At 53.6% G+C, this 21,831-nt stretch overlaps 1 protein-coding gene across 1 annotated transcript; it reads right to left on the bottom strand.

Annotated features, from left to right (window-relative positions):
- Positions 1-9,299: 9,299 nt before the first annotated feature.
- DNAJB8 (DnaJ heat shock protein family (Hsp40) member B8) lies at positions 9,300-10,416 on the bottom strand. The gene has a single exon (XM_004738633.3). It carries the CDS (start codon positions 10,127-10,129, stop codon positions 9,422-9,424), a length of 708 nt encoding a protein of 235 aa, XP_004738690.1. The 5' UTR covers positions 10,130-10,416; the 3' UTR covers positions 9,300-9,421.
- Positions 10,417-21,831: the final 11,415 nt, after the last annotated feature.

Genomic DNA, 21,831 nt, shown 5'->3' with positions numbered 1-21,831 from the left:
CAGCGGGGAGCCTGCTTCCCCCTCTCTCTCTGCCTACTTGTGATCTCTGTCTGTCAAATAAATAAATACAATCTTTTAAAAAATCTCTACTTAAAAAAAAAAAAATAGAAGTAAGGAGAGGTATGAGCAGCCGCCTGAGGGGCCTGGGAGGGTGGCTTATGGGGCAGCAGGAAGCAAGACGTTCCCCCACCCTCAGGCCAGCCCCAATGCCCTACAATCCCAGTGTGAGGGGAACCGTGGAGTGGATGGTAATGCCTCACTTGTCAGATAAGGAAACTGAGGCTCAAGGACTAAGGTGACTTGGCCCAGCCGAGATGGGGCTGAGGCCTGTGGGTCCCTGGGTTAGTAAGCAGCTGAGCTGTCCGCAGGGGAGAAGTCCCAGTCCAAAGACAGCAGGAGGCTGCTGCTCCAGCCAACCTGGGAGCAGGCCACACCCCTCTTCCTTCTATCAGGTGAGCTTGAACAACATACTCCCCGCCCGCCCTCCCCACCCCCGTGCCCACCCACAGCCACCCCCCAACGTCTCAGCTTCCCCTTCCGCTCAATGGGGTGAGGTTCCCCACCTGTTGGAGCCCACTTCACACGCCAGGGAGGGCAGCCACTGTCCACGAAATGCTGTGGACAAAACGAGAGCTATTATGACATGTGTAAAATAATGCTCATGTTGGCTAAAGGGAAAAATAGAAACACGTACCATACGGTTTTCCATAATGTTGGCTATGACACTCAGAAAACTGCCACCAGTGAACTCTGGGGAGCCAATTGTGGGGCGTGTCTACGGGGGTGTTTTTATTTTATATTCTATATGTTTTTAATTTGTTATAATAGGCACGAGCTACAAAATAAATTTCAGATTTGTCATACAAACTCGTCCGTGGAGCATTGCCACAGATGTAGAAAGTGGTGGAAGTCTTTGAGGCTGTTCCCAAATACTGCTTCTCACTAAAGCCCCTGGGAGGGGGAGTCAACCTCGCCTGCTGTCACCCACTGACACGCCTCCCCACCCAGGTTGAGAGAGAGAGGGCAAGTCCAAGCAATAAACAGAAACCCAACAGAAGGACAAATCCTGTATGACTCCGCTCCCGTGAGGTCCCTAGAGCCCCAGACTCACAGGGACGGAAAACAGGATGGTGGCTGCCAGGGGCTGGGGGAGGGGAGTAGAGAGTCGGTGTTCAGTGGGAACAGAGTGTCAGTTCAGGGGGATGAAAAATTTCTGGAGACGGATGGTGGGGTTGGTGGCACAACCATATGAGGTTACTTAATGCCGCAGATCTGTGCACTTAAAATGGTTAAAGTGGTAAATTCTGTGTTATGTATATTTCGCAGTGACAACAAGCTAGTTAGTGAACACATCATCACCTCCTGTGGCTAAAAGAGGGAAGTAGGAGATTCTGAGGAGGAGGCTGGAACCAGGGGTCTCCGCAGGTGTTCGCCCTTTGTTCTGGGTCTTGAAGAGGAGTTTGGAGACCTCCACCTGCGTGCACAGTGGGAAGTTACAATTTGTCCTGAAGCTGAAAGATATTTTGTATTTTCCTGGAAGCCATTTTGGGGAGTTTGGACTTTAGCTGTCCAGGAACAGATGATGGGAGAACAAATCAGAAATGATCATGGCCTTCAGTGAAAAACAGAGTGTCTTGGTTTTTTCTGAGGACGGGAGCAGGGGAGTGACAAGGTCAAAGGAGCTGTCCCTGAGAGGCCTCCTCTGGCACCAAGGTGCTGGCAGCCCAAAACCCAGGAAGGAGGCTGGGGCGCGGTCAGGTCCACCGGGGAAGCTCTCCACGATGCGAGCCATCAGGGGCGTCCTGCACACAGTAGTATACGGATCTGAAGTCTGAGCCTACCTTGGAGGTAGACAAGGCAGCATTACTGAGCTCCGTCTGACCTGGGCGCTGGACAGAGTGGCTCTTGGCTCCGCTGGTCTGATGCAGAGTCCTGACCAGACGGCAGAGAGTCACAGAAGGGCATCGCCGGGTCCCATGGGCTGGGGTCTGAGCTGCCCAGTCTTAAACTGCAGTCTTAAAGTTGCTGATTCGCTGTGGGTTCCCAGAGAGGGGCCAACATCTGCAAAGGCGCCTAGCCCCAATGGAATGTGCTAGAGCTTCAGCAGGGCGGGGGCACCAGAGTATGGAGCTAAGATGTGTCCCAGCGCCAGGGAAAGGTGGAGCATAGGCAGTGAAGGAAGCAAAGCGGAGCCCCAACATCTCCTTCTGGCACCTTCGCAGGCCTGGCACACAGCTGGTGATGGATTAATATTTGTTGAGTAAGTTACAGAGGGAGCTCTCTTTCCAAATTCTGGTCCTGTAAAATGGGCGGGGACTTGCAGTGATGGGAATGACATTTGGAGAACAAAGCGTACAGTAGGTGCTCCGTACCTTCCTTCCATCCCCAGGAAAAGGCCATTGTCGACTTGGCAAGTTTATGTCCTAAAAGCTAGACTCTGGACTAGGGTAGCTCTTTGGTAGAAGGAGCTGCTGTGTCAGTTCTGAGCCGAGCTTGGGACCCTGCCTGGCCAGAGAGGAACTCTGGGGTCTGGAACCCTGTCGTGGCGGAGGGGCAGTGGGGGGGGGGGGGGGTCTGAATGTCCTGCCAAGCCCCTGGCGGTGGTGTAGCCCTGGGAGGCCACAGTGGGGCTAGGCAGCCTGGCTCAGCGGGACCCTGGAGCAAACGGTTTAGGTGCTTAGCCAGGAGGCTGTGGGCAAGACCTCCCTGTCATCCGTGTTGCAATCACCGGCCTTGCCCCGAGGCTCTGCTCAGCCATCACTGGGCCACTGCCTCCCAGGGTCTCTCGGTCTCCAGTCTCTGTGTCTCCCAGCACTGAGGCATCTTGAGCTCTCTCCCCCAGCCCCTTGACACCTTTATGCCCCTGTGCTTCTGTATCCCTGCATCTCTTGGGTCTGTGGGTCTCTCCTTCCTTCTCCTCATGCCCTGCTCCCCCATCTTCCTGCCCATCCCCACCCCACCCACTGCAGTCCCCTCCAGCCCACTGTGTTGCCCTTATCTGGGTCCAGCCCCTGCACAATTGCTGGGAGCCCATCCCCATGACAACGGGGCAGATGGCGGCTGCGATTAGCCTCTCTCCCTCCCGCCAAGGCTCAATCCGTCTTTGAAATTAAATCAGCTGCGATAACATCGACTGGCCAGAGGGAGGGAGGGAGGGCAGAGGCTGCCTGGGCCCCACCCAGTCCGCCCCAGGCCCTGGGTGCAGGGGGAGAGGATGTGGAGGGCAGCAGCAGCTTCCAGGGTGGCTGTGTGACCTTGGCCAAGTCTCTAACCCTCTGAGCCTCAGTTTCCCCATCTGTAAAATGGGGACAAATAGCCGTATCTCTTTCTTGCTGTGGGTGCAAGTCCGTTGGGGACTTGTGTGGACAAAGTAGGAACTCAGTAGGGTTAAGAACATTGCCCCCACCTGAGTCCATGCAGAAACCAGACACTGGTGGAAACACCCCAGTGGGGGTGATGCTCCTTGGCCAGGCCTGAGGCTACTGCTAGCAGAGAGGTTGCAGACCTGGCTCCCCACTTGCTCTGGGAACCAGGGAGCATTCCTCCCCTGGGCTTTGGTGCCCTGACTTGTAAAATGCCCCAGGGTCACTGAATCCTAGCGCCAGAAGGACACACTGGGAAGCCATCTTGTCCAACCATTGATGGGGAGTCCACTCCTTCCCCATAGGATTTGGGTCCCTTCAGACAGCCAGGGGCCCAGAAGGGATGTAGGGACCCTGGAGTAAAGGGTGGAGGAGGGGGAGCCTACCTAAGTCCGAGGTCTACCTGCAGAAGTGGCATCTGGGAAGAGGCTGTTGGTAGGAGGTAGCTGGGCAGGGCTGAGCGGTAAGGGGTGTTTCAGGCAGTGAGGTCAGTATGTGCAAGAGACCTGAGGCAGGACTATAGCACAGAGAGTGAGGGGGGCATGGGGAGATGCATAAAGACCTGAAGGCAGGTGTGGGGAGAGGGGATGCATGGAACTCTGGGAGGAGGGTTCCAGGCAGAGGGCACAGTCAACACAAAAGTCCTGAGACAGGAGCATGACAGGTATGTGTGCTGGATGGGGAGGTGACAGGTGGGGCTGGCGTAGAGCAAGTAGCAGGGAAAGCCAGAGATGTCCTGGGGGCCAGATAATGCAGGGCCTTGTCGCTGCCATGAGGACTTTAGCTTTTTACTCGGAGTATCTCCTCAAACTGTTTTCCACAACATCCTTCTGGCTGCTGGGATAAGAACAGGATGAAGGAGCGGGGGGGGGGGGGGGGCAGGGAGACCGAGGAGGAGACTGGCGCAATGCCCGGGGGAGTGATGGGGGGATCCAGGAGGCAGCAATGGGAGTAAGGAGCTGCATTCTGAAAGTGGGCCCTTCCCCCCTTAGGAGCCACTTTGAGGCTGGGCCAGGAAAGGGTCCTCCACGTAACCCCCGCCTTGGGGCACTCTTGAATGAGAAGGCCCAACCAGCCTGTCCACGCCAGGGTTTGCGTGCTGGCTTGTGGGGGCTCTGCGGGCGCCCCCCTCCCCGGGCTTCCTCACCACTACAGTCTCTGCACCTGGCACACAGCCAGGCCCAGAAGGCGAGGCTCCCTCGGCCAGACTGTCCTGTTCTGGCGGGACTTGGTGAGGCCTCCCCAAGGAGGCGACTTGGAGCGAGGCCCCCAAGGATGAATTTAGCAGGCCCTCAGGCGATGAGAAGGGAGGCTCAGGCGCAGGGACAGAAGGCACAAGACACAGACGCTGAGCAGTCGGTGCCCACGGGCGGGTGACATGTGCGGCCAGAAACACAGCAGGGGCCTCCAATGCCCGTTCAGGGAGTGAACTTGATTTGGGGGGCCCATCCCTGGTTGCACGTCAACCTGTCTGGGCTCAGGTTTATCAACGTGGCAAATGGAGCTAAGTGCTGAGACAGGATTCAGCAAAGCGGTCATGGACACGGTGCATGCTTAGCCAGGTGATCGGCAGCCCTGGGAGGAATTAGGAAGGGGAATGTCAAGACCTACCACAGGTCCGGGCTGGAGGGAATGTACCGGTTTCATGTGCCAGGCTGGTGAAAGGAGGGGAATGCAGACAGCGACTTGGCCCTGGGACCCTGAGGGCATTTAGGCACCAGAGCCTTGCAAGCACCCAGGTCTGGGCAGTGCACCCAGCTCTCCACCATGCACCCAACCCCAGGACCTTGCAGCCGCCTGGGCTGCTGGGCCATAATTGAATTGGCCCAGCAGCTGTCGGAGCTAAGCGGGCCCACTTGACGAAGCCGCGGTTGGCTAGTAATTGGTGAAATTAGCAGGTCGGCAGGGGCACAGGTCAGGTGCTTAATGCTGTAGCTGGGGCTTTGATGAAGTTAGTCACATTGCAGGGCTGGGAGCTGGGATGCAACCTTCTGTGCGTCATGGGGGCTCTCCTGTTCCTCCAGTAACATAGTTAGGAGACCTCCAGCTGCTGGCCTGTCCCAGGGGCTCCTGGAGGCAGGACTCGAGAAACCAGAGGCTAGACTGAGCCTGGAGGTGCAGCCAACAGCCAGGCCACCTACTGTGTCCCCTTGGCCAGGGCACTTGCAGCACCGGAGGGGCTTTGCAACCCCTAGAGATCTTGGGATGATGCCCCTTGACTTCCTAGAAAAAGCCTTCAACAGGTTCCCCCTTGGGGAAAAGCACCCAGGCCACTTCTAGGCATCCAGCCCTGCCTCCCTGCCACCACTGTGGGTGTCCTTCCGCCTAGCTATCATTCTGGAAATGGAGATGAACTCCTTCCAGGTCTATTTTTGACCAGGTCCTGCCCTCCCCTCAAGGTTTATGGCCTCGCAGCAGCTTCTCCTCTCATGATCTCCACAGACTATCCCCTGAGCACACCCCTTGGTTCTTGCTGTTCCCTGGAACAGTGTGCTCTCACCTTCTTCCATTTCCCATCAGTTGCTGAACTTGTCAGGCTGGGAGTTGAGATACATAGATGAGCAAAATCTGCTCAGGTCCCAGCCAGATCAGCACTCACAGTACCTTTCCTGGCCATGCTCACAATCCCCTCTTCCCAGCCTGGGAACCAGACACCCTGTCACTAACCAGCCTTGAACCTTGGCACCTGGAATCACCTCCATTTCTGGCTCCACTCCAGCCCCCCCAAGGAACAAGGAGTTGCCAGCATGCCAGTCCTTCAGGGATGCACATGTTTGCATACGCAGGCACACACACATGTACATGCACACGCATACACACACAGGCACACTGACCTTGGTTGCTGTACTTATTATGGTTATTGTTACTGTTATTATCATTTGAAAGGTGAATCCTTTGGAGTCAAAACACCGGGATGAAATTCTGGCTCAGCCACTTGCCAGATACGTGACCTTTCTCTCTGAGCCTCAGTTTCCTCTTATGTGACATAGGGCAGCAACCAATCTGGAACAGTGTAGGCATTAAATGGCACTGTGTCTATCTACCTTCGCCTGTTCCTCCTTAGGGCAGGGTCTTGGAGTTTTTGACCAGGTCCTGCCCTCCCCTCGAGGTTTATGGCCTCGCAGCAGCTTCTCCCTGCCCAAAAATGCTTTTCCCCCTACCCAGAAATGCTTTTCCCCCCAGATAACTACATGGTCCACGATTTCACTTTCATTCCCATTTCCTCCTCAGGAGGTCTCCCAGAAGCACCCGACAAAACACTCCTGTGCCCACACCCTTGACTCCATCCTTCATCTACGAGTTACCCCCCTGTATTTCCTCTCTAGCATTCATTACGACTCAGGACAGGTTCTAAACACCTGCTCGTTTTCTGTCTCCCCAGTAGAACATCTGTCCCATCAGACAGGGGTCTGTTTCTCCCATTGCTATATCCCCAGCACCTAGAACTGTGCCTGGCATATAGTAAGTGCTCAATACATATTTCTTGATTTGCACTGAAGTAAAAGTGCATGACTGATCCGTAACTTGGGATTGTTTCAAAATAGAAGTCTGTGTAAACAGTATTTTTAAAAAAGACTGGCACTCTGTGGGCCCACAGGTAATCAGGACTCAGCTCTGTCACCCCTCCCGTGATTGGAAGCTCACTACCCTTAGGGGAGTTGGCCTTGCTCTGACTTAGAGAAAGCCCCAGTTCCATAGGACTAGGACCTGCTCCTTGTGACACCCAACCCTTCTGGTGACTCCTACGCCTAATCCCTGGGCCTCAGACTCATCTGCTCTCCTGGCCTGCAGGAGTCCTGCAGAGACTTGGGGACAGCAAATGGAATTCATGAGGCTGCCTTTCTCCAAGTTAAGTCTCCCCAGCTTCTCCTAGGATGAAGTCTTCAACCTTCTCCCCACCCTAGCCACCCCTTCTGGACCCACTCCAGGCTGCTCCTGCCCATCTCCCGGAGAGTGGGGCCTGGAGCTGAACACAAAGCAGGATCAGAATTCTGAACAGAAGAGCTATGCATTCCCCGAGGGCATATGCAACTTCCTGGGCACTTCCTCATTAACACCTTTGGTCACACAAAGCTTGTGGCCCACTAAGATCTCCAGCTCCATGTCCACACATGGCTGACACAGCCAGGTCTCCCCAGCCTGACTTCCTCCTTCTCTTTAAAGCATAATTAACAACAGTCACTCCAGTTTCAAGGGTTGCTCATCTTATTTCTGATGTGGACAGTAGTTCTGCAGCCTCCCAACTGAGCATGTCTGAGAATGTAAAGTCTGTGCCTTTTTTTGGCTCCTTCAAAGCCTTAGTGCCTCATTGAAGACACAAGGCTGAGGACAGAACCCTGTGGCCCCGTTTATAGAGACCTCACTCAGGCTCAGACAAACACATACAAGCACGCCCACACAAACACCTTCATACAACAAGTATTTATTGAGTATATGCTCTATTTATGCCTTGAGCTAGAGGCTGGAGGTGAGCAAAAAACAGGATCAGAGCTCCCATTTTTGTGGACCTTATGGTCTACTGGGGCAGCAGACTGAAATCAACCACCCTGCCCTTCTCTGTGCTATACAGATACAGACAAAAATGTGTGCACAGTGTCCGCACACACATGACCCTCAGGCTATAGTACCCACCCCCACTCCCCACCCTGAACCATGTGGGGTTACTTAAGGGTTATTTGGGAAATCACACAACAGAGTCCCAGTCCTCAGATCACCTGCCAGGAGGCCTTGTATGTGTCCATGGTCTGGTCTGCCTATAGCTGGCCTCACTTTCTCTCCTACTTGTCCCTCTGTCCACAGCCCAGGAAACTTCTCAGAAGATGCCTACCACTGCTCTGGCTGGTAGAACCCACCACTAGAACACCACGCCAATAGCCTGCCCTGAAGTCCAGCCCAGGGGCCCAGCCATGAGCTCTACAGAGGCAAGCAAAAGTCTTCACCACAAACTTTATTTCTGAGTCCTAAACAGGACCCAGGACCTCCCATCTCCTGCTCCAACAGCCATTTCCTCCCAGTCAGTCCCGCTCTGGCCTGCCTGGGATTAGCACACATCCTCCAATACCCCAACACACACACACACTCTCTCTCTCTCTCTCACACACACACACACCTAGAAATATTCATTCTTCTAATGCCAGACGTTAGAAGACATTCTTCTTAGTGCCAGACATAGCTCTAGACTTTAGGGATACAGCGAGCAATGAGGCAGGCACAGGTCTTATCTCCCTTGGACCTGCAGTATATTCAGGAAGGCACACATCTCTTGGTAGTTCCGCAGACAACCCTAAGGGCTGGGGCAAAACAGGTGAGGGACCTTTAGTGTGGGGTAAGTGGAGAACTAATTCAGAAGAGTGGTGTTGGGGAAGGCCTCCTTGGCTTCGAGATGAGAGGGCATAGACCAGGGAGAGCAGCATGTGCAAAGGCCCTGAGGTTGCAAGGCATTTGGTTCCATGGAGGACTGAAGGGTTGGCCAGTGTGTCTAGAGTTCAAAGAATGAGGGTTGCAGGGAGGGGAGACCAGGAAGGTATGTAGGGCCAAGCCACCATGACTTGGCCTCCCTGGTAGGACGAAGACTGAGGTCTTTACACTTAGAGCAGAGAGACTACCGAAGGCTTGCAGCAAAGCGGGCAGAGTGATGTGACTTGGGTTTGGCAGGTTGGCTGCCTGACAAGTCACCAAGAGGGCTGGGAGTGAGACATGGAGCTGGAGGCATGTCCCCCATCAGAGATCCGATGGCAGGCACAGAGGCAAAGGGCTGGGTTGAGGTGGACAGATGCCAACCCCAACGGCACAGACAAGAGATTACAACAGATCACCCACGCATGCACCCCCTCCCACTAGCGCAGCCTGGGCAGAGGGGGCGCCCGTGGGCCTTAGCATACACACTCCCCCGCACAAGGGCTGCCCCCCTCAGCGGCCCATCAGGTCCCCACACCCCACACATCGGGGCCAGTTGTTTCCATGAACTCACTTGGCAGGTTTATTAACCACCAGCCACGCAGGTGGCATGTGCACGGTGGGCAGCACGCGGGAGCGGACCCTGGGGGATGGCCGGGTGCTCACTTGTTGTCCACCCGCTTGAGCTGCTCCTTGCCGTTGATGGTCACCGACCTGAGCTGCCCGTCCTCCTCCACTTCCACGCGCTCCTGCCCGTTCTCCACAATGCGCTTGGTCGTGACCTTGTGCCCGTTGACCATCTCGGTGGACGACATCACCGACTTGAAGCCGGAGCTGCCGGCGCCCGAGCCGCCGAAGGACGTGGATGAGAAGGTGGCACGGTTGGCCCCGCCACCTCCGGCCCGGCCCAGGGTGTCGAAGGATGAGAAGGCTTCCATGAAGGCCGGGAACTCGCCGAAGCCTGCAGAGAAGGCCCCCCTCAGGCCATGGCCCCGGCCCGCGCGGTCACTGTTGAAAGGGACGTCCCAGAAGTCAAATGAGAAGGGGTCTAGGCCTCCGAAAAACTCGCGGAAAATGTCCTCAGGGTTCCGGAAGGTGTAGCCTGTGTCGAAGGGGCTGCTGTAGTGAGTGCTGGCCCCGCCACCGGCCCGCCAGCTGTCGCAGCCCGCGCGGTCATACACAGAGCGCTTCTTGGAGTCGGACAGGACCTCATAAGCCTCAGACACCTGCTTGAACTTCTTCTCAGCCTCCTCCTTGTTGTCGGGGTTCTTATCGGGGTGCCAGCGCAAGGCCAGCTTGCGGTAGGCCTTCTTGATGTCCTCTGGGGAAGCACTCGACTGCACCCCCAGCACTTCGTAGTAGTTGGCCATGCCGAGGGGAGGGCGGGGGCAGAGGTGAGGTGGGCACGGGGGCCCGGGGGACCGGGATGGACTCGGAGGAGGCAGCAGCTGGTGTGGGTCCCTCAGCGGGGGCCTTGCTGGAATCTGCTGGCTCCGGGCGTGGCTCTGCCTGGCGACTTTACCTTTTCATAGTACCAGCTCTCAGGGACGGGTGGGCGCCTCCACTGAGAGGGGTGGGGGGAGGGGGACACTGCCACCGTGGGGCCAGGCCAAGGGCAGACACCCCCTGCAGAGCGGAGGCTGGGCCCTTTGTGACATCAGCCCCATGGGCGGGGCAAATCCCACCCCCAGCTCTGCACCAGCAACCCTCCTCCAGCCCTGGGCCACACTGGCTGCCCCTGCCCACAAGGTCAAGGTTGAGGGCAGCACTTTGGCTGGCTGAAAATTTGGAGCTCAGTTATGCCAGGCCTGTGGGCTGAGCTCCCTGGAGCCACGGAGCAGAGACAGGGCCGGCTGCAGGATCTGGCCAAGGTGGGCAATGCAGGTTGGAGACAGTGGTCGGGGAGGGGAGGGAGGGCTTCTTGGGACAGGTCCACTTAGCCCACTGGCTGGGTTCTTAGGATGGAGGGGGAGCCTCAAGTGGGAAATCAGGCAGAGAAGCGAGAGAAGGGATTCATTCGGGTTCATTCTTCTTGTGCCCCTTCATCAGGTCAGATCCTCAGGTAAGCCCCACAAAGGCAGGCATGTTCGTTGGTGCTTAAGACCTTACCTGGAAAGCAGTAAAAGTTTGTTGAATGAACGAGGCTCAGAGACATGTAGGATATACTCAAGGTCACACAGCACATCTGTGAAAGAGAGAGAGTGAGAGGCAAACCCAGCACTGCCTGAAGACAGCAAATAAAAAGAAGCATTCCACTCAGGTCTGGTAAGAAAAATCCAGATAATAAGTGTGACTAGTGGGGTGCCTGGGTGGCTCAGTGGGTTAAAGCCTCTGCCTTCTGCTCAGGTCATGATCCTAGGGTCCTGGGATTGAACCCCACATTGGGCTCTCTGCTCAGCAGGGAGCCTGCTTCCCTTCCTCTCTCTCTGCCTGCCTCTCTGCCTACTTGTGATCTCTGTCAAATAAATAAATAAAATCTTTAAAAAAAATAAGTGTGACTAGTGAGCATAGCTATGTCCCCCAAAAGCTATGTCCCCCAAAAGCTATGTCCCTGTCTTAAGCACTGGAATCTGCGAATGTGATCTCCTTTGGAAAAGGGGTCTTGTAGATGTAGTTAAATTAGAGATATTGAGACGAGAGCATCCTGGATTTTGTTGGTGTGTCCCCAACCCAATGGCAAGCATCCTTATGGAGCCACACAGAAGAAGAGGGGGATGGCAAGCAGCACAGGGAGAGCCCGCAGTTACCAGAAGCCGGAAGGAGGGAGTGCAGCCCTGCCAACACCTTGATCTTGGACTTCTGACCTCCAGCATGGTGAGAGGTTGCATTTCTGTTGTTCTAAGTCACTCAGTTTGTGATCATTTGCCATGACAGCCCTGGAAAGCTAGTAAGGTGAGCGAGTTAGGGACCAGATGTTCCTAAGCATTTACATTTCTTTAATTCTTGCCCCAATGTTAGATCATATTTAGAAATAATAATTAACAGTACCAATTGAGAGCTAGTCCCCCCTTCCCCTCACCGCACCCCTGTTAAGATGGAATACATGCTAAACCGTCTAGGGACCGCACCAGTGAGGAGCAGAGCTATTGGGATCACTAACTCTTACCTAAGAGAGTGTTCTGTTCCTCTTCCTTCTCTCCCCCTTCCCTCTCTTTCCTTTCCTTCTCTTCCCCCCTCCCTTCCTTCTCTTCTTCCTGTCTGTAGTCCTTATCCCTCTCTGTATTCTCTCTCTCTCTCTGCTCCTTCCATACTCATCAGTGCTGGGTTCCCAGCACCTAGCAGAGACAGTGGGTTTGAGCCAGTCCCAAATGCTGGGAGGGATGAACCTAGAGACACTTTACAAACCTGACTTAGAGTGGCAAATGCAGTCACCCCCCAACCCACCTCACCAGGAGCACGACCCATCCGCCGTGCCCCTGTCCATCCACCCCGAGGGGCTAACACCTGACACACGTCGTTTGGTAGAGGAAATGATGAGCAAGGAGCAAGTCCACTGGGGATAGCTACAAATGAAAATGCTCCTGTGTTTTTGTAACTATATTTCTGTCACTATCGTTACAGACTACTCTTGACAGGCTTGTCCACTGGAGCGCGGGAAGGCTGCCTCCCCACATAATTCTCCACGATGACTGTGGGAATGGTACAGTGGTGAACCAAGCATCACTAAGACAGAAGAGGTGATTAGGTTAGTGGCTTTGACGTGGAGCCGGTGGTGAGAAGGAGAACAGCCATGGTGCTGATGGTGGAGTTGATAATGGGAGAAAGGTGCTGGCAGTGGCAACAGCAGTCATGCCTGGGGTGGGAGAGTTAACAAGTGGAGGTGCTGGTGGAGGGGAGAGTAGCTGGAGACCCGTGGTGGTCGAGGTGGTGTTGATAGTGAAGGTGGTGATGGTGGAAGTGTGACAAGGAGGTGATGAAAGGGTTGCTAGGGGCACTATCGGGGAGGTTGGCCATGCTGACTGTGGTCCTAGAAGTGGTGACATTGGTGGCAGTGATAGGGACAAAGGCAGTGGGGTAGTGCAAGTTGCATGTCATATGGCTTTGCTTCAGTAATGATCCCCACATCTCGGAGCCTCATGACAGACATTTGGCCCTTGCCTACTTCGCCTGGGCTCCAACTCACAGGTCTTCTCCTTCTGGATCCCGGATGAGGGCATGCTCCAGTTTGGAACATACCATTCTCATGGCAGGGAGGGTGGGAGTAGGAGCTGGAAGACACACGGAGTGTTGCTGAAAACTTCTCCCAGGATGTGATGTGTGTCACCCATGCTCACACCATGTGGCCCAGGCCAGCATCAGTGGGGCAGATAGGGAATGGTACTCTGTTCAGGAAGGTTTTGCGAGTCTCCAGCAATAGCTGAAGAGGAACGATCTGCTGAGGAAGCGGGCAATCCTGCGGTGTGCTGCTGGCGATCATGGGGCTGATGGAGCTGGTGGATTGGTGACCCGGGTGCCACGGGCGATGGCGGTGCTGGTGCTGATGGCCATGCCATGTGGCTGAGGGGAGCTGTGACAGCCATGGAGGGAGTCACGACAGTGGGAGTCACGGCGTGCTCTAGCAACAGTGCTGACACCGATGGCAATGACATGGCAGACGTGGCATTTACCTCCCTCCTTTGAAGGTCTCCTCCATGCTCTAGAGAGTTAGGGAAAATTCTCCAGAATCCCCTTACCTGTGTGGGTCCCAGGGGGAGTCTGCCAATGCACATAATTTGGAAAGTGAAAGAGAAAGAAGCTGAAGGCAGGTGACGACTGGAGGTTTGCAGCAACTCTGAGACACCCCAGCATCAGAGCCGCAGGCTGAGCTACTCCGGGGAGCTTCCTGGAGTAGCGTGAGATTCCAGCAGCTTCCAGGCCAGGTCTTGAAATCCACTCACACTGGAGCAGCGATGACTTGTGTCCCTGATCTTTCCCCCCCGGGTCATCCCATGGTTGCAAAAACTTCTGTTAGTCTTCATACCTGTTACAGTCACCCAACTGTGTGATGTGGTCACGGTGACAGTGGCTCCGAGGGAGGTGGTGGTGGTGCGGGCAGGTTTGTGGTAATGGTGACAGTACAGACAGTGGTGATGGTATGATGGCAGAGGTGACAGAGGGGATGATGATGATGATAGTAATGAGAAAGGAGGTGGTCAGGGTGGAAACAGTGATGTTGCAGGTGATGGGGACAATGGGAACGGTCGTCATGGTAACAGTGGCATTGGTGGAGGTGAAGGTGGTGCAGATGATAGTGATGGTTGTGATGCTGGTGGCAGTCTTGGTGGTGATGAGAGCCATACTGGTAGTCAAGACAATGCAAATACTGGTTGAGGTGGAGGTGGGCAGTGATGGTGACTGATGGTGGAGGTGGTGTCAGAGATGACATGGTGGCCATGGTAACAGTGATGGTGGTGATGCTGATCATGGTGACAGCAGTGATGGGCATTGTGGAGGTCACGGGATGATGATCCTGGTCTAGGTGATGGAGGTGATGGCAAGTGGGATATGGCAGCGAAGGCGGTGGCAGTGATGGTGGTGGCAGTGGCATGATAATTGTGATGTGGTGTGGTTGGTGATGATATTAGTTGAGGTGGAGATGGTCGTCATGGTGCTGATGGTGACAGTGATGATGGGGATGAGGGGAGTAGTGAAGGGAGGGAGGCTGGTATGTTGCTGGTGATGGGGCAATGTGACATTGATCAGGGGAGGGGGTTGGCAACAATGACATCAACACAAGTGAAGCCTGAGGGTCCCCTAACAAGGTAGCTGGAGCAGAGTATGGGTGGTTACATCAAGTTAAGAGACAAGGGACCCTGAGGCGCCTGGGTGGCTCAGTGGGTTAAAGCCTCTGCCTTTGGCTCAGGTCATGATCCCAGGGTGCTGGGATCAAGGCTCTCTGCTCAGCAGGGAGCCTGCTTCCCTTCCTCTCTCTCTGCCTGTCTCTCTGCCTACCTGTGATCTCTGTCAAATAAATAAATAAAATCTTAAAAAAAAAAAAAAAGAGAGACAAGGGACCCAGCATGACGAGATGCCCCCAAACCCCACAGAGACTTCCCCTCAACCCAGGCCCCCTTTGCCCTGCCTTGCCTGAGACTTGTGCTTTGCCCACACTGTCTTTCCAGGGAGGAGCTTTCTTGGCCACCCAGCTGGATCTCTGCACCCTGCTGACCCCAGGCCCTGTGCTCAGCCTGAGGTCCCACTCTGCGGTGGTCTGTAGGAGGTAGCTGGGATCACACAGCATTGGAAACCTCCTAGCTTTACAGCTGTCCCAGGGCTCAGAGTGAAGAAGGTAGGCTTCCTGGGATGGGCGCACTGCAGGGAGGGAGATCCCAGCTCCCCAAGCCGAAGGTACCCGGAAGATAGGGGCTCTCTCCAGTTTACCGAGGGCGAGGCAGAGTAAGCTTCCCACAAAGGCAGGTGTGGAAACTGGAACCATGCAGAACTGATTCGCCCTTCTGAAAATGGCTCTGATTAGTCTCCTCTGAAACCCACCACTGAAAGTGTCAGCAGCAGGGGCCTCTGGGGTCCCTCCAGAGTCTCTTGGGGAGACAGGGATGTGCAGGCATGACGTTAGCTCAGGCCCCATGCTCCTGACTCTCACTGGCTGTTTGCTCACTTTCCCTCTCTGAGCCTCTCTGTCCTCATTCATCAGTGAGGTATAGAAACTCCTCCTTTTGGGGCTAGTCCCTCTGGTCTGCACCCTCTGATGTTCTGGGTCCCTGTCTCAGGCCCACCCTAAAGCCTGCCCCCTGAGCCATGGCTTGGTTAGAGAAAGAGGATCTTGGGGGACCAGGTGATCTCAAGCAGAGACTAATTTGGGGCACGGGGAGGCCCAGAGAGGGCAGAGCACACCCAAGGTCACACAGCAGTCGCAGGAACCCTCCCCAGGCGAGCTGATGGAGGCTGATTAGGCAGCCAATTGGTATTCTGAGCAGCCAGAGGCCCCTCTCTGTCTCTGTAATTAATGGAGTGGCTTTTTAAAAGGATTCTAATCACCCTCGATCCTATCTGCTTATCACTAGCGTTCCTAATTAGATGATCCTGGCAGTCACTCTGCTAATTCCCTCCAGTCTCATGCAGCCCTGCCCAGCTTGGGGCAGCCCACCCCACCCCCGCAGTCCACCCTGGCCCAGCCAGATGGGCAGTCCGGACCTTCTCTCCCCTCAGGGGCCCTGGTTCTCTAACTGCATTACTTTCAGGATGGATGGGTGACAGCGATCGATGGGCCACTGGATGGACAGTGACAGGTGAGTGAAGGGACTGAATGACGGACAGCTATGAGGGTGGATAGATGGACGAACAGAACACTGAGAGGTTCAGAGCTCAGTCGGTCAGGTCAGAAAGTTCTCCCATTTACCAGCTGTGTGTTTTTGGGGAAGTCACTCAACCTCTCTGTGTCTCACTTTCCACATTTCATCTGTAAAATGGGAATAATAATAGCATCTCCTCATGGGGTTGCTGCAAGGACAGCTTAGAGCAAAAGAAACCCAGTGTACATGGGTTTGCTAGCCTAATGATGGCAATGTTGATAGTGGAGAGACGGATGGAAGGACAGATGAGTGAAGGGAAGGAGGTAGATGGACGGGTCTGTAGAAGAATGGGTAAAAGGATAGGTGGACATATAAATTGGTGAGCTGATGGAGAGCTGGTCAGGTGGTGGGTGATTCAACAGGTCGAAGGAACAGTGAGTGCTCAGTGCCAGACAAGGAGGCATGGGAAGTGGGGAGAAGCCTCTCTTCTTTTCCAGAGGGAAAAGGATGATCTTAGCTCAGGTCCCAATACAGACATGGCACAGACTTACTTTCCCTCCCTAGGACATCCAGGGCAGTTTCCTGGTCAACCCTCCTGGCCAGTGGAAATGGGGGCCCACTAGGTCCTTTCCCCCACCCAGGTAACACCCTTCCTGGTCTGGTGGCCCATGTGGTGTCTGGAGGCTCAGATCTAGCCTATGGCGGGGGGTTACCACTTGAGCAAGGGCATCATTTGTGGGACCTCTGAGTTCCAAAGTGTGCCAGTCTGTTAGGGTGGCCACTCTCCTCTCCCCACCCATAGTGCCCTCGTTCTCAGCACACCCCCACGGAGAGCAACCCTGGGCAGGGCTCTGATCCTACTTCCAACAGCTAGTCCTAAGCCTCCAGGAAGATTCAACCCCCATAGCCTCCACACATACCTCTGGACCTCTGCAGCTTCTGGGGCTTCCTGGGTCTTTCTGGAAAGAGTATAGAACAAAGAAGCCTGAAGTATCTTCCAGAGCCAAGGCCTACATGCATATGCACACATTCATACCCACAGTCATCCACCCATTCACCCATCTACCCACCCAATCATCTGTCCATCCATCCCTCCATCCATCATCCATCCATCCATCCATCTATCCATCCATCCATCCATCCATCTACTCACCCATCCACCTACTCACCCAATTATCTGTCCATCCATCCATCCACTCATCCACTCATCCAGCCAGCCAGCCCTTCATCCATCCACTTCACATGTTTCTTGAGCTCCTATACATGCATGTACTATAAGCCAGGCACACTCTGGGTGTGCAGGCATGTATATGCCAGTGAACACGCTAGTCAAGGCTCTGTTTTCATGGTGTTGCCAACTAGTGGGGGAGACACAAGAAACTGATAACCAATACACATTAATTTTTTTTAAAGATTTTATTTATTTATTTGACACAGAGAAAGAGACCGTGAGAAAGGGAACACAAACAGGAAGAGAGGGAGAGGGAGAAGCAGGCTTCCCCCTGAGCAGGGAGCCCAATGCGGGGCTTGATCCCAAGACCCTAGGATCATGCCTCCAGGCCAAGGCAGATGCTTAAGGACAGAGCCTCCCAGGCGCCCCACAAATAACACATTTAAAACAAAGTCAGGTAGTGATAGATGCCATGAAGAAAAACAAAGCAGGAGGGCTTAGAGTGACAAGGCTTCTCTTTCAGACAGGGTAGGCTGATATGCTCCCCCACACCTCCACACGTGTCAGGCATCTGCGCCCTTGCACGTATGCGCACACCTGTATACTTGAACACAACTGTACACACGTGCACACAAACACACCCAGGTCTCCCACGAAGCCCGCAGCTCTCCTGTGCCTGAGCATTGGGGTATGATGTCTTCAGAGATGCCCCTACCCAACCCAGCTGGGGAGATCTGGCCCACGTCTCTGGCAGAACTGTTTTCCTTCTTCCCCACCCTCGCCTCCCCAGGCCTGCTCACCTGGAGCCCAGTGCACATCTGGGTTGTGCTGGGTCAACTACAGAAAGGCCTACGTGACTTTTATGCAATTTGTCATTCAGATCCAGGAGTCTTTCCTGCGCTGGTCTGGGTGCAAGCTAGAAACAGAGCAGATTTCAGCTGTGACCCCCTTCCCTCCATCCAAAGAGGTCTCTCCCAATCTCAGACTGTGGGAAAGGTAGCAGACACACACAAACATGTGAAAACATCTGAGCATTGCATGACCAGTTCAGTTATGTATTTCTTAATAAAGCAGGAGCCTTGAAATGTTGGGGCAGCTTCACGCAGAGGGACCAGAGGGAACAAAGCCTCGTGGGGTGGGAGAGCATCTGTTGTGCCTGGGACTGAGGAGAGTGGGGGGATGGGAGCTATAGAGGGCTGGGGACTGCAAAGGTCATGTAAGGCTCAGATGCCAGACCCAAGCTGGGGAGCCCTTAGGAGGATTTGAGGCACAGGGAGAATGTGATCAATTGCATGTTCTAGTGAGATCTCTCCACAACGGTGATACTCCCCCTCATACCCAACAAACAGGTAAAAAGGTCAAAGTCTGACATCACCAAGTGTTGGCAAGGATGTGGAGCAACCAGAATTCCCATACCCTGCCGGTGGGAATGTAAATTGGAACAACCAGTTGGGAAAATGCCTTGGCCTTACCTCATAGATGTGAAGGTGCCCAGTCCCTGTACTAAGTGATTCCCCGTCAGCATATGTTCCCAGAGAAACGCTCACACATGACAAAGAAGCGGATGCAGCTGCCTCTACTCTGTTTAGAATGGAACACAGGAGGATGGGTAAATACACTGCGTTATCTTTAATAGCGTCACAGCCATGAAAAATGAACAGACCAGAACGTCATGTATTCATGTGAAAGAATGTCAGCAACGTGCCAGCAAATAACAAAAAAGGTAAAAGTCATAGAAAAACCGACCATTAGGATACCATTTATATAAAATGTGAAAACATGCAGGGTGATATGATCCGTAGTATAACGATTCATGCGTACGTAGTAAAAATATAACTTACAGGGGAGTGGTAAAGCCCTGGCTGCTTCTGGGGAGGGAGGCAGGCAGGCAATATCCCATCATGTTTTCTTTCTTTCTTTCTTTCTTTTTTTTTATTAATTCATTCATTTTTTAATTTTTAAAAAATTTTTTAAATTATTTATTTAATTATTTTTAAACTCTTCATTAACTACTTTTTTATTATGTTAGTCACCATATTGTACATCATTCGTTTTTGATGTAGCGTTACGATTCAGTGTTTTCTTTCTTAACTTGAGGGTGTCAGCGGGACTGCCAGTTGCCTCCATTCTGGTGGGCAGGACCTGCGGCTTGTGTATAACCAATAGGATATGGCAAAGGGGATAGGATGTCATGCCCAGGATTGCAGGACATTATCTAAAACTGGCATGTGTTGGCCACTGTCTGCAGGGTGTCTGTCTGTGGCTGGCTTTAAAGGAGCAAGAGGCTATGGGTCCTCCAGTTGCAAGACAGCTCTTGTGCTAAAACCTGAGAATGCTTAGGAGCAGAGCAGACCCTTCCCTAGTCGAGCCTCTGAGAGGCTAGACCTGGTCACACAGCTTGACAGAAGGCAGGCTTGTGGGACCTGAGGCTGAGGACCCCACTAAGCCATGCCTGGGCTTCTGACCCACAGAGGTGGTAAGATAATCCATGTGTGTGGTTCTCAGCAGCTAAGCCTGTGGTGATTTCCTATGCAGCACAGAAAACCCATACTGAGGGGTACTGGGGCATTTGTTATGGTATTAGCTATTTTGGGGGGGGTATTTGAAATAGTTCATAATTAAAATAAAAAGCTTAAGAAAGATCACGAGCAGGGGCACCTGGGTGGCTCAGTCGTTAAGCATCTGCCTTCGGCTCAGGTAATGATCTCAGGGTCCTGAGATTGAGCCTGCATTGGGCTCCCTGCTCAGAGGGAAGCCTGCTTCTCCTTCTCCCACTCCCCCTGCTGTGTTCCTTCTCTTGCTGTGTCTGTCTCTGTCAAATAAATAAATAAAATCTTTAAAGAGAGAAAGTAAGATCAGGAGCAGGTGAAGGGATGGTGCACAGCGGAGAAGACAGCCCAAAGGGTGGAGTCCAGATGGGACCAGTGGTGATGGGGGGGCGGGGGGGCTTGTGTAACAACGTCCCCTCCATTCCTAAATTAGGAGCAAAGGGAGGGGCCCATCCCAGCATCTCCTCAAAGCCTGGGAAACCTGGATCCCAACTGCCAGATCAGGACAGCGGAACCTGGGTGGGGAGGGGCAGGGAGAAGGAGCGAGGACAGCGTTTTCCCAGAGTTCCCCAGGGGGCCCTGCCGTGGGGGCTGGGGAGGGCCAGATGGGACGGTGGAAGGAAGCAGCTGCACAGGGTCCGCCAAGCTCCCTCTTTGAGGAGGAAACCCCCCCATATCTAGCCTGCCTACCAGTGGGAGCCATCCTGTTCTGTCCCCTCCCAGGAAGACCCCCATCCCTGCCTGGGCCTCAGTTTTCCCAGCTGTACAGGAGGGATGATCTGTGGGGACCCTGACTGGTTGGGATCAAGGTAGGGGAGAATACTGAAGCACTAACCAGGCATCCACCAGCACTCCCCGGGACCCTGACAGTTTTGGGAGATGCGTGGGAAAGAGAAACGGAAAGGGCAGGCAGCTTGCCCAGGGTTCCCAGACACCCTGGATTCTAGGAGTGGAGAAACTTGAGGGGGTTAAGTCTGAAGCCAAATGGGCTGAAATAGCATTAGCAAAAGGTCTCTTTGCTAGGTGGGCTCTTCAAGAACTGAGGACCCTTTCCTTTCCTCATATTATCCTTAAAACACCCTGCAAGGTGTGGTCTTATTTTATTGGTGAGGAGTCAGGATTCCAAGAAGTTAAGCCACTTGCTCGGGGCTGGACAGCAAGGAAGAGGCAGGTATGTCTGACCATAGCCTGGCCTTATAACCTGAGTGACGTTGCTTAGGGACTGGGAAGGCCCTGAGGTGCTCAGGGAAAGAAGAACTCAAATAAGGTTTTCCTCTAGGATCTCTGAAGGGGTTTTGAAGGATGAAGAGGAGCTCTCCAGGCAGGTCTGAAGGGAGAACATCTCAGGGAGAGAGACCAATCAGAAACAAGGCAGAGAAAAGAAAACAGGAGTTTGTCATGATTATTCTTTATGTCAAAACAGCAACACATGGTCTCAGCATGTTAAAATAATAGCACAAGTGTCTAAACTGAAAAGTACCTCCCCTTGCCCCACCCCCCACCTGCCACTGCCCCTGAATGATCATACTTCTCCAAACTAACAACTATTCTTCACTGGGTATGTATCTTTCCTGATTATTTTCTGTATCTACACAAATACTTTTATTTTATTTATTTTTTTAAAGATTTTTATTTATTTGACAGAGAGAGAGAAACAGCAAGAGGGAGAACACAAGGAGGGGGGAGTGGGAGAGGGAGAAGCAGGCTTCCCACCGAGCGGGGCTCCCTGGAATCATGACCCCCGAGTGGAAGGCAGATGCTTAACAACTGAGCCACCCAGGCGCCCCTCTACACAAGTATTTTTAAAGCCAAAAAAGAGTTATGCTTTATATATCCTGAAACTTACGTCCCTACCTCCCCCAAATTCCCTGCAACTTCGTTTTTTCTTTTCCTAATGTTTCTGTGAGGCACACCTGAGTAGGGCTCGCTGGGGCAGAGAGCTCGCAGAATCCTGGTCGATGTTCCTGCCAATGGCACGTGCCCAGAGTCTACACATCTGCAGCCCTTCCATGTCTGCTAAAAGAAGCAGACAGTGGTAATTTGCATGTATGATTTGCATGTACTTGATCCTTTCTCAGAGGCAGAGTACCTGTTGGAATGTTTATTTACATTTTTAATGGGAA

The sequence above is a fragment of the Mustela putorius genome, unplaced genomic scaffold (assembly GCF_011764305.1).
Source record: "Mustela putorius furo isolate JIRA1106 unplaced genomic scaffold, ASM1176430v1.1 tig00003850_pilon_pilon_pilon, whole genome shotgun sequence".
NCBI classification, from domain to species: domain Eukaryota; kingdom Metazoa; phylum Chordata; class Mammalia; order Carnivora; family Mustelidae; genus Mustela; species Mustela putorius.
The sequence above is the reverse complement of the archived record's forward strand: the minus strand, read 5'-3'. Positions and strand labels throughout refer to the sequence as shown.

What these genes read in the sequence shown, in the direction of transcription:
- DNAJB8 (XM_004738633.3), bottom strand. Translation starts at nt 10,129, where the DNA reads ATGGCCAACTACTACGAAGTGCTGGGGGTGCAGTCGAGTGCTTCCCCA.